Raw genomic sequence first — 12,845 nt, 5'->3', positions numbered from 1 at the left:
AAGGGGAATGATGTAAGCTGCTTGGGTCCTCACTGTGGAGAAAGGCAGTATGGAAATGAATAAATATAAATGAAAACAGGTGGGGAGCAGATAAAAGGTAAGTTGTTTAGTGGATCTGAGGCAAGATGAGCGTAGGGACAGGTGAACATATGGAGACTGCCAAGAGGAGGAAAACAGGAAATAGTATGGGGAAGGGGATGCAGGGGGGAATGAAGTACCACTCGCAAGTCCTTGCAGATTCCCCACCATACAACTGAGCTCAACTCAGCAAGCACCATGCAACTGAATCATAGGGGAGAGGCTTCCAAGTGAGAGAAAGGAAACTGAAGATACGGGGTAGAAAAAGATGGTTGAGAAGAAGAAAAGTGGGAGAGGCTATGGGGGGGAGGGAAAGAGGATGTGGTGTGGGGAAGGGGAAATTAATTTTCCCCCACCCCGCAAGTCCTTGCAGGCCCCCCTTTTGTCTTCATCTATATTTACTAATTTACTTCATTTATATATTGCCTTTCTCCACAATGAGGACCTAAATCAGCTTATATCATTCTCCTTGCCTCATTATTCCCACAATTACCCTGAGAGGTGGGTTAGGCTGAGAGTGTATAAACTGATAAATATCAAGTATCATCACTGAATAGCTAAGCAAAGCAGAGGTACTACAGAGTATGTTATAGGATGTCTCTCTAATTAATCTTAGGCATGGTGTGGCGCTCTACTATGTAAAAATCAAATAATGTTTATCTACAAGTTTTCATAGAAGCAATTATGATACAAAGTGAGAACACACTTACTAGTACAGAACTTCATTTGCTTCATGCCTCTCATATCTCACCGTTTCGCACATCATTCTGTAACAAAAAAAGTTTGCTATTTACTGTTTTGAAAGACTTGACCATTTATAATTAACAGCTTTATTTATTAAACAACCTGAACTATATAGCACGTGTTCATATATTTATCTAGCTTTCAATCCTATATACTTCAATAATTTTACATTTTCCACCAATCTGTGCAGTTACTATCAACCCTAAAGCAGCATGTAGCGATAAAAAGCTGTTGTCAATGTATGTTTATTCTTTAGCAGTTTTTCCTTATGTATTTTTTTCAAACACACATCAGCACAGATGTGCTCAGAACAGAGCTGTGTAGTTTGATGTGTGCTATGTTTATTTTCAAATAATTCACATGAATCATTATCATCAACAGCAAGGATTTTATTGTAAAGGCTTGGAGAAAAATTGTAACTTCAAGTAGATCACAAATAGATAGGAAATGAGAAATTATTTTGTGGGGTCACGTAAAGCAACATAGATGCTTTTGGCATGGAGTAATATGAGAAACACTTGAGAACGGAAGGTAGCAATATGGTATCATGTAAAAGAGTAAGGAATTGAAAGCAGAAACCATAGCTGTTCAGAAAAGTATGTAATATGTAAAGGAAAATAATTTAAACTGTATACCCCAAAACATAGTAAGTAAACACTAACATTTTCAGTATTAATACGTGATTTGGAACTCAGTGACTTGACTTTTCTTTGCACTGGAAGATCCCCCTCCCCTGTATCTGAAGAACTCAACCAGTCTAGAGAGGTACAATTCCCAGAAATGTTGACTCTATGGGGAGAGGAACATATTTTTCCCCTTAGGAAAAAAAACAGGTTTTACTTACCATAACTGTTGTTCATCTGGGTCTTCCGTGCAGGCACACATGGGACTGCGCACGCGCAGGCCTGCCGATACCGGAGATTTTTATAGCTCTAAACCACTAGGGGGCGCTCCAGCCTCCAATCGCGCATGCGCGGCCGCTTTCCCGCCGAAACGGCTCCTAGGAGGCGGAGCGCCCCTCACATACCCTCAGTTCCTCTTTCGCCGCCCCCTGCAAGGTAAGTACCAAGAGAGTTAGCGGGGAAGGAGGGAGGGCATGTGTGCCTGCACGGAAGACCCAGATGAACAACAGTTATGGTAAGTAAAACCTGTTTTTCATCTACGGTCTTCCTGTGCAGTCCCACATGGGAAGATTACAAAGCTTAATACCTGGGTGGAGGTGACGCCAAAGCATCACACAAAGATGGAATGGAGAACCGCTGTGCCCACCGCTGTCTCCTTTCTATCCAGGATGTCCAGCGCATAATGTTTCACGAAGGTATCCGCCGAGGCCCACGTTGCCGCTCTACAGATGTCGTGAAGAGGAACACCTCTGAGAAGAGCCGCAGACGACGCCTGGGACCTGGTGGAATGGGCACGCACCTCCAAGGGGCAAGGTAAGTTAGCAGCAGAATAACAAGTCAAAATAGTCTGGACCACCCATCTCGAGATGGTCTGGGACGTAGCCCGTTTCCCCTTGTTCTGCCCCGCAAAACAAACAAATAAGTTAGAATCAAGCCTAAAAGACTTAACCCTATCTAAATAAAACAGAATAGCTCTGCGGACGTCCAAAGAATGAAGAGCTTTCTCAGCCTCCGAGTTCTGAACTGGAAAGAAAACTGGCAGTATCAGCTCCTGGGACAGATGAAAACGAGACACCACCTTAGGTAAGAACTCTACTTTGGTACGGAGAACAACCTTCTCAGGGTGTAACTTTAGATAAGGCGGGTCGCAAGATAAAGCCGCCAACTCCCCCACTCTTCTGGCCGAGGTGGCCGCAACTAAAAAGGCTACTTTCATGGATAAAAAACGTAACGGGCACGAGGCCAACGGCTCGAACGGTTTGGACATTAGGCGAGCCAAAACTAAAGGCAATGACCATTGTGGGATCAGAGCCCGAATGGGGGGAAACAAATTATTCAACCCTCGTAAAAACAAACGTGCAGAGTAGTGGGAGAACACAGATTTCTTATCAATAGGAGGATGGAAAGCCGAAATAGCTGCTAAATAAACCTTAACTGAACTATTAGACAGGCCTTTCTGTTTAACTTCCCACAAAAACTCCAATATGTCAGAGAGAGGAGCCAAAAAAGGGTCCAAGGCCCGCTGTCGACACCAGGCCGAAAATTTGTCCCACTTCAAAGCATAGGACTGTCTCGTAGACAGACGTCTAGCGTTAGGCAAGACGTGCTTTACTGCTGAAGAAAAGGAACCCCCGGCCTGATCAGCCACGCTGTCAGTCTGAGTTTCCCGATGTTGTGGTGAAACACCCCCTCGCAGGACAGAAGGTCTGGAACTACTGGGAGACTGATGGACTGAGTCTGCAAACTCAGGAGGGAGTGAAACCAGGGTTGCCTCGGCCAAAACGGGGCCACCAGGATGACTGTCGCCCCGTCCCTCTGGATCTTGCTGAGCACCCTGGCTAGCAGCGGGAATGGGGGGAAGGCATAACACAGGGGACCTGACCAACTTAGTTGAAATGCGTCCCCACGTGACCCTAGGCCTACGCCTCCCCTGGAGCAAAAACATGGGGCCTTGCGATTCTCTGCTGTCGCAAACAGGTCCAGCTCCGGATCCCCCCACCTGGAAAAAATCGGAGCAAGATACATGTCCTGAAGGGACCACTCGTGGTTGTCCCCTTTTATCCTGCTCAACTGATCCGCCATAGAGTTCTCTACTCCCGGGATGTGAACAGCATGCAACCACACAGCATGGTCTATAGCCCACTGCCAAAGCCTCATCGCTTCGGTGCATAGTGCCACAGACGCCGTGCCCCCTTGCTTGTTGACATAGAACATCGCCGTCGTGTTGTCTGTCAGGACTTGGACGGACTTGTTCTGGACCGCATCTGAAAAGGAGATCAGAGCATAAAAGATTGCCCTTAATTCAAGGACATTAATGTGCTCCCTACGTTCTGACCCAGACCATAACCCATGAGCATAAGCTCCGTCACAGTGAGCCCCCCAACCAAATAAAGAAGCATCGGTCGTGACAGATAAATGGGTTTGGCGATGCCCAAATTTCACCCCTCCAAATAGGTTAGAGTCCTCTAACCACCAGTCCAAAGCAGATACCACCCGTCTAGGGACTGACAATCTCCTATTCTGGGAATCACTACTCGGGGAAAAAACTGAATTAAACCATAATTGGAGAGGTCGCATAAACAGCCTGGCCAAAGGGACCACTGCAGTCGTAGAAGCCATGCAACCCAACAAGGTCTGAACAAATTTAGCAGACTGAAAACGACACCTCTTAAGGGTGGAAATGAGCTTCTTAATCTTAGAGGCGCGCTCTTCAGGCAAGAAACCTGCATTACGCACGCCGTCCAAAATCACCCCTATGAACTGAATGGAGCGAACAGGGGTCAGCTTAGACTTTTTTTGATTAACAAAAAGACCCAAACGGAGACATAAGTCCAGGGTGAGAGCCACCTGATTGGACACATCCGCCTCAGACTGACCCACTAGAAGCCAGTCATCCAAGTACGGAAAAATGCAACAGCCCTGAAGACGCAGGTGGGCTACTACCACTGCCATACATTTAGTGAATACTCTGGGGGCAGTGGCTAAACCAAAGGGCAAGACCCTGTATTGGAAAACACGATGGTCATAGGTAAAACGCAAAAATTTTCTATGGTCTGGGAAAATAGAAATATGAAAGTAGGCGTCCTTTAAATCAAGGACTGCAAACCAAAAGAAAGGGGGCAGCAAAGTCAAAACCATCTGCAATGTGACCATCTTAAATTTTCGGATCCGTATAAATTTGTTTAGGCCCCGGAGGTCCAGGATAGGCCTAAGCCCCCCATCTTTTTTCTCCACAAGGAACAGGTTGGAGTAGAAGCCCAACCCAGCTGACTCTGCAGGAATCTCCTCTATCGCTCCTTTATGTAAAAGAGCTGAGAGTTCTCCCAAGATTTCCGACCGCGGAACATCCGAAGAAAAAACAGGGAGACACAGGTAGGGTAAACCAACAAATTCAACTTTATAACCAAACTGTATTATGGAAAGAACCCAAACATCAGAACAGATCAAATTCCAGGAACTCCAGAAAGCGCTAAGCCTGTCCCCAAAAAAGGGATCAGGTCCCTGTGATTGTCAGAACTGTTTTTGTGATTGGCTCTGATCTTTAGGTTGATGTTGCTGAGAGCCAGTCCTAGGACGCTGGCCCTGCCTCCGTCTAGGGAAGGAAGCCTGCGGGCTCTGGTAGGGTCGGTGTGGCTGGTACGCGTACCCCTGGTAGGGCTGATAACGATGTTGTCTACCACGCTGGAAGGAACGGTAATACGGACGAGAGGATTGCTGTGGGGCCTGATGTAGTACCCCATACGAACGAGCCGTCAGGCGGTCGGTTCTCTTCTTCGAAAGATATTCATCGGTCTTTTCCGAGAACAGCGTGGTGCCTTCGAACGGCAAATCCTCCACCTTATTTCTCGTCTCAGCAGGGAGGGCAGTTGTACGAAGCCATGCGTACCTGCGCAAGACCACAGAGGAGAGAAGAGATCTGGCAGCTGTGTCCGCCATACTCCTGCCAGCATTGATTTGATGCCTGGACAAACGGACAGCCTCTTCTTGTATGACCCTAAGGAGAGTACGCTGCTCCTCAGGAATCTTAGGAAGGAAGGAAGCCACCTTTTTCCACAAAAATAATTGGTATGCCGACATCATGGCTGCATAATTAGCCACCTTAATGCCAAACGTGGCAGAGGTATACAGCTTTCTTCCCATACTGTCAATCTTTCTGCTGTCCTTGTCAGCTGGAGCTGAAGAGGAACCCTGGCGAGAACGAGCCTGCATTTCCTCAGTCACAAGTGACGACGGAGGTGGATGCACTGCTAGAAAGGAATGCACATCGTCCTTGGTCTTGTAAAGGCTCTCCACCTTTCTGTTAGTAGCGGTAGCTGATGCCGGTCTCGACTGAAGTTTTTTCCACATATCAGCAAACCCTTCAATAAGGGGGAAAGCAATCGAGGGAGTAGACCCCGAATAGATATGCTGTAGAATCTTGTCGGTAAATTTGGATTCAGTCGACGTGACCTCCAAATCCAGAGCCTTGGCCATTCTCTGAAGAAGCTCATTATAGGCTCGGAAATCATCGGTTGGGGAAGCCTCCTCCGAGGGCCCAATTTCTCTCTCCGGAGAGTCCGACAACGGGGATTCACTGTACCGAGCTCGGCTCCGAGGAGACACCACCTCCGAGGGACGGGGTGTATAATCACGACCAGCATAGGAACCGGCTCTGGGTGACGGCGACAGAGAGATCCTCCGATAATGGTGGTCCGAGAAGTATGAGTCTTCTCTAGTATAAGAACGGGTACCTGGATCGTCCCGGCCCTGACTACCTCTAGACCGGCTTCGATAAGAACGGCGGGAACTCCGGTCAAAGGAGCGGGCTTGTCGGCTCCCAGTGGAACGAATCGAGCCCGATTCAAACGACGTCGATCGAGGCCGACCCGATGGTGTAGGGGGCCTGTCGAACGGAACCACATCCACCTCCTGGATCGCCTCCGGCGGAGGAGTCTTGGAAGGCGGGCGGACAGCGGACTCATCGCGTCTCTCCGACGGAGCCGGGGTAGGACCGGTCGGAACCGAGGACGAAGAGGTAAGCAGGGTCTCCAACACTGCCCTATCATGTTTGCTGGAATGTTTACGCTTCTTCTTCTTCTTTTCAGGCTCGGTTCTGTTAGGTGACTTCGAAGTCGGATCCGAAGCCCTCGGATCCGATATCTCTCGGGGAGCCGGTGGGATCGTCTTCGGACCCGAGGTAGCCCTGTCACCGCTGACCTCACGGGTAGATGGAGTACAGACCGCCGACGAAGTTGAAGGAGGTCGACTCCGAACGGTTCTCGGAGCCGAAGCTGTCGGTTCCGACGAACTCCGAGCCGGGGCCGAACGACTTGGGGACGGATTGGAACGCGGAGTTCTAGCAACCGACTTCTCCGAGAGAGGACGGGAAGGCGCAGCCGGTGCAGACGAGGACTTCGGCGGAGGATCTTCTACCGACATTGCCCGCTGCCAGAGGGAGGCATGCAATCGATCCGCCCGCTCGGCCCGAGCCTTGGAGGTAAACGCACGGCAATGTTTACACGCCTGAACATTGTGCGTTTCTCCAAGACAGTAAAGACAAATAGAATGGCCATCCGACCTTGTCATTTTGCGGTTACAGGTCTCACAACGCTTGAACAAGGCCGTCTCAGCCATCGCGACGAAGGAAGAGCAAGAACCTCAACGATCGGCGGCGAAAGAGAAACTGAGGGTATGTGAGGGGCGCTCCGCCTCCTAGGAGCCGTTTCGGCGGGAAAGCGGCCGCGCATGCGCGATTGGAGGCTGGAGCGCCCCCTAGTGGTTTAGAGCTATAAAAATCTCCGGTATCGGCAGGCCTGCGCGTGCGCAGTCCCATGTGGGACTGCACAGGAAGACCGTAGATGAACGGAAAGTTTTGCAAAACAGAAAAATGAAATACAGGCAGCACTGTTTTTGTACAAACTGAAACTTATTTCAAAGACTTTAGCAACAAGAAATGCATCATTGAGAACTTACCATAAAATGTATTATTTGGTGTATTTGTGAAATTTAAAAACATAAATGCTTTCATTTTCTATAAGTGAAATTATAACTGTTTCCCGTACTAAAGAGAGAGTGTCGCACTCTATGCTAATGGCTGCACTCTTCGCTACTGTAGCTCATCTATTTTTTTGCCATCTAAGAGGGGGGAGTTGAAAATAGAAAAACACATTTTATAGTCACAACAAAGTATTACCTGCATAGAAACACACTAATATTCATACTTCAGTTAGCATCATATTCATATATTGAGTTAAGCTTTATAACACTGAAAACACTGAACTTTTCAATAGTGTATTATCACATACACATATTAATTGTTGGGGAAATATTTGTTTTAAATAATAAGGATGCTTGAAAATGATTTGAAAGTCTTCACACTGTAAAATGAGTATAACTTTCACTCATTCCACAAGAGAAATTATTTCACAGGAAGTATCTGCTAGCTGACAAAGGGAGCTTGACTCTTCGAAGCATATAATCTGGAAATATTTTTGGTCTTTAATGTACTTCTGGATTTGAATGTTGCTCTTCTACTGCAAATGGCCAGCTCAATCCTAAACCCCGAGGCAGTGTTGTCACTTGTGCGTCGACATAAATGGGGCGCCGCTCCACAGATCCCTATGGACTTTTCCAGGAGAGTCCTGCCAGCGCCCAAGCGTGGTAAAGGCGAGGAGCGGCTGCCGCCAGGAGCACTCACCCACCGTTCCCCTGACAACCCTGCTCACACCAGCCAATGGCCACATTTTTCCCCTGTCAGGCAGCCGAGGGGCAAGCAACGGCACAGCCAATGGAGAGACCACGTTCCCCGCTGCCACCAATAACTCCCCCTCTCGGTGAGCAGGCATCCCTGCCAGGGAGGGGGGCAGAGGTGACAGTGAAGGTCCAGATCAAACACTCACCCTCTCACCTGTCCAACCCCCATTTCCAATGAGGGCCAGGCCAGTGGCCTCAGCTTGGTACACCGGCAAATCCCCGTCGCCACCACTGCTGCTACTGCAAGAAACCGGTTCCCCCTCCCTGAAAAGTGGGACCAGAAAGCTTGCAGCATTTGGGAGCAGCCCCCATGATCCGGAGAGGCAGGTGGGGGGGGCGGGTTCTACAATAAGTGACAGGAATGCCCCTTGGAAATCATGCGAGAGGCCAGAAGGGAGTGCAAAGTGTCCACAGACTTGGGGTGGCGCTATTTGAACAATCACTGCATCACAACGATGTGAGAACGCAGGTTGGACCTTGAGAGCCGGCTGTGTGCTCACTTACCTGAGGTCATGCGCAGCGCAGCCAGAGGTTTTGTAGGGTGCGTGAGGTCATGCGCAGCACAGCCAGAGGTTTTGTAGGCTGCTTGAGCAATGATTGGGTGTGAGGAGGACGGCTCGCCCACCCCAGAAGCGCATGCAGATTGGCCCCCATGGTAGTTCATCATCATCATTTTTATCACAGTACCAAGACCAATATACAAAAATTAGGTTACCAAACAACTTATCAATAAAAAGAAAAACCATCAGTTTTTTAAAAAACTTTTAGAATACATTTCACGCCATTTAAAAATTAATGTACAGAATCTGGCTACTTGCCATGTGATCATGTGCTTTTTATCGGCTGAGAGCCAGCAGAGCTTTGCTTTATTTGTAGTTATGTGACTGGGAATCCTATCTAACAGTGGAGTAATAATTTTTAAACGAACCTCTCCATAGAATGGGCAACTGAAGAACACGTGCTCTGCAGACTACCTCTCCCAAAGGGCATAGACATAGCCTTTCTGCATAGGGGATTTGGTTGTACCTACCCTCAACCTACCTACCTACCCCCACGCTGATGGAAAAGCAGAACACCTGGCCAAAGAAAATGCCCTTCTGCAATTATTTACTTCCACAGAGGCCAGATACTTGGCTGGCTCAAGAGTACCTTTATCATTTATCATTTTAGATGCACTAGAGATGTCAGATTGGTGCTCTGTGTCTTCTATTCTTTGTTTAATTAACCCTTTGGCTCATTCAGCCCCCTGAGTTAGGAGCACCTGAGGGGAGAAACCTATTTTTTGGAATATACCTATAAACTCCCTTAAGCCAGCTGGATTTAAATTCATCATGGAGAATCAGGGGGAGCAAACCTTGAGGGTAGAAAAAAGCTTTCAGCCACATACGAATGGACTGGATACCCACCCTAGCTTCAAACCTCAGGTTTCCAGACTCCAGCCGAATCCAGGCATTTGATACACCCTTGGGAACTTGTAGCACAGCTCTCAAAAATTTGGACTGTGGCTCTTCCTTGCGGATTGAAACAAGAGGAGGGAGGACCTAAAAATGTTCCCTATAGCATCTGCACTAAAGATTTGGCCGTATACAGCTTTAACGCTGCTGGAACAAACTAGCCGCCCTGGGTACGAAAGAATTTTAATACGGCATTTGCCAATCTTTCCCCTTGTTCAGCGACATATTGGCTGTGCTTAACCCTTGAGCAATTTGCTTGTACAATCACACTCAAGTATTTAAAGCTATCTACTTGTTCAATCTGATGTCCATTGGTAGCCCAATATCTTTGTTTCGCTCTACTCCCAAATGCTATGATTTTGGTCTTCCGATAATTAATATCCAGGAGCTCAGTTTTGCAAAACATAGCCACCCATGTTAGTTCCCATCCTATGCTCTTTCAGACCGTGGGGGCGGGTCTGGGCGCTGGGCGAGGGGCTTGAGTTTTCCTGTTCGATGGGCGCCTATGGGCTATGCCTCCTTTTTTCTCTGGCGTAACTTTCCACCGCAGCAGGGGGTGTTCCTGGGCCTGGAGTGGCTTTGGAAGCAGACTAACTCACAGCCCACCCCCCACCCCACCCCCCTCTAGCGCCAGCACAGGATCTTGCACCACATTTACACCTTCGCCAAGCATGCTCAGTAGCAGTGACCCATCTGCGTTACTGCACCTCGCGAGGGCGCTGGTGGAGGAGGAGTTACATCCACATAAGTACCATTTACACCCGCGCAAGCCTTAGTTCTCTCCCTATGCACTTTCCACCCTGCTGCTTAGGACTGCACTGTAACATGGCTACCTACCTGAAACTATTTCACAGGAGTTTTTTCCCCCTAATGCTCCCCCAAATTGAAAAAAGTCCTCAGGCACTTCTGTTTCTAAAATTTTCTAGAGTTTTTTTCTAGGCTTTCATATTTCTACAGATGACAATCTCTTATAAGTGACATCAGAATGTAAAACTTGCCATCTTCTTTTCATGAAATTAGATAATGTATTTCAATGAATTGTACCTGACAAGTTTGTGCAAAGCTGGTTTGAAAATAAAAAGAGCAACTGAAAGCCAGAATAAAGAGATATGTCAGATATACTAAATAGTATATTTTATTTTATTAAAATAAATGTTCCGTCTTAAGTTCCAGGTAGATTCTTAGTCAAGGGGAGGGGAATCTTCCAATGCAAAGAAAAGTCTCCTATGTCACTTTTGAGTTCCACATCATGTATTAGCACTGGAAAAGTTTATACTGAGAGCCAGTTTGGTATAGCGGTTAAGAGCAGTGGGATTCTAATCTGGAGAACCGGGTTTGATTCCCCACTCCTCCGCTTGAAGCCAACTGGGTGACTTTGAGTCAGTCACAGCTCTTCCAGAGCTCTCTCAGCCCCACCCACCTCACAGGATGATTGTTGAGGGGAAAATAATAATAAACTTTGTAAACTGCTCTGAGTGGGTGTTAAGTCATCCTGAAAGGCAGTATATAAATCAAATGTTGTTGTTGGTGGTTGTGGTTGTTGTGGTTGTTCTTGTTGAACATACAGATTGTAGCTTTTAAGATTTGTGCCAGAAACTTAAGATTCCTCATTGCCACTCCTAACAGCAGCTATGGCAGAGTGTCAGACTAGAATCACAGATGCCCAAGTTCAGATCCCCACATTACTATAGGCCAGTTGTACCCTCTCAGCCTAAACTTACCTCAGAGGGTTATGAAGAGGATAAAATGGAGGAAAGGAGAATGATGTGACCCGATGGAAAGGAGATTGCTCCCTGCCATGGAGCAAAACACTGGAATCTTGTTATTGGCTGCCACTATGAACAGGTCCACATCCGGAAAAGCCCTCTTTATGAGTATCAGTCCCAGATAAACATTGTTCATAGTCCATTTGTGATTGGAACCCAGAACACTGTTCAGTACATCTGCTCTGGTGTTGTCCAAGCCAGCAACATGGATAGCATTCATAGACATATCAGTGTGAATTGTCCTGCAACATGGATAGCATGCACAGAAATATCAGTGTGAATTGCCCAATTCCAGATGGCTGTATCCTCTGCACAAATGGTTAGCAATGCAGTGTCTCCTTGCTTGTCGAGGCAATATATTGCTGCGGTGTTGTCTGAATATCTTTGCCTCGGAGCATAGCTGTGAATGAGACAAAGCATTGTATATGGCTCTGAGTTCCAGTATGTTAATATGCAATGACTTTTTTCCTATCAGACCGTTTATTTTGTATTGCTACTGTGCCACAATGTGCACATTGGCCGTGTAATGAAGCATCTGTCATTACGGTGATTTGATGATGTTTCGTATCAAAAGTGATACCCCTGAACAGGTTATCATTCCTGCTCCACCATTCCAGAGACTTTAGGACCTGTTTTGGGATGGAGAATATGTGATTTGGGGAGTGTGATGATGCTTTGAATTTCCTTACAAACCAGTTTTGCAAGGTACACATACTCAGCCTGGCAAAAGGTAGTACAGCTGTGGTAGCTGCATAAGCCCTAGTAAACTCTATATTTTCCTAACAGTTTCGAAACGCTTTCTTATAAACATGGTTATTATTGATTTGATTGCTTGTGCTATATCTAATGGCAGAGTGACCCTGCAAATCTGGAGTCCAGAATTGCACCAATGTGGGTCACCCTTCAAGTAAGTCCCAACCTAGACTTTTTCATATTGATAACTAGGCCTAACCTTTGGCATATTCTTACAATCAGATGAATGTCATTTATCAGTTGATCCCTAGATGGAGCAGTGACAAGTCAATCATTTAAGTACGGGAAAAGGGAGCACCCCTGACCTCTAAGGTGTGCTACTATTGGTGCCATATACATAGTGAATACTTCGGGTGCAGTTGACACCCTGAAGGGTAACACTGTGTATTGGAACACTTTGTTCTGAAATTCAAAACAGAGGTATTCTCTGTGCTTTTTCCTAATGGAAATACATATTCTTGAGATCTAGGACTGCAAACCAACTATTAGCTTCCAAAAAAGGAAGCACAGATGACAGAGTAACCATCTTAAATTTTGACACTTTGAGGTATAGAGTCCAATCTCTAAGATCTAGTAGAGGGTAAAAAACTCCATCTTTCTTAGGAACTAAGAAAAACCTAGAGATGAAACCAAATGTGGTGTCAGCGACATGAACCTTTCGAATGGCCCCTTTTTTCAGAAGAGACTTTATCTCC

The 12,845-nt window shown here is 46.8% G+C and overlaps 2 protein-coding genes across 4 annotated transcripts in view; both read right to left on the bottom strand.

The window, feature by feature from the left end:
• Window positions 1-12,845, bottom strand: part of RAPGEF2 (Rap guanine nucleotide exchange factor 2) — a 244,697-nt gene that overhangs the window by 132,199 nt on the left and 99,653 nt on the right. For all 3 annotated transcript variants that reach the window (XM_054989494.1, XM_054989497.1, XM_054989495.1), the window contains exon 3: window positions 789-845. In XM_054989494.1, the coding sequence (XP_054845469.1) occupies window positions 789-845 (57 nt within the window). The remainder of the gene's footprint in view (window positions 1-788; window positions 846-12,845) is intronic.
• Window positions 1,792-4,053, bottom strand: LOC129336434 (uncharacterized). The gene is made up of 2 exons (XM_054989499.1): window positions 2,032-4,053; window positions 1,792-1,873 (listed from the first exon to the last, which is right to left on the bottom strand). Exon 1 carries the CDS (start codon window positions 3,613-3,615, stop codon window positions 2,056-2,058), a length of 1,560 nt encoding a protein of 519 aa, XP_054845474.1. The 5' UTR covers window positions 3,616-4,053; the 3' UTR covers window positions 1,792-1,873; window positions 2,032-2,055.

The sequence above is a fragment of the Eublepharis macularius genome, chromosome 10, assembly GCF_028583425.1.
Source record: "Eublepharis macularius isolate TG4126 chromosome 10, MPM_Emac_v1.0, whole genome shotgun sequence".
NCBI classification, from domain to species: domain Eukaryota; kingdom Metazoa; phylum Chordata; class Lepidosauria; order Squamata; family Eublepharidae; genus Eublepharis; species Eublepharis macularius.
Note: the sequence above shows the minus strand (reverse complement) of the source record. Positions and strands in the feature narration are given on the sequence as shown.

Excerpts from the sequence above, each read along its gene's own strand:
- LOC129336434 (XM_054989499.1), bottom strand. The coding sequence starts at position 3,615 with ATGCACCGAAGCGATGAGGCTTTGGCAGTGGGCTATAGACCATGCTGT.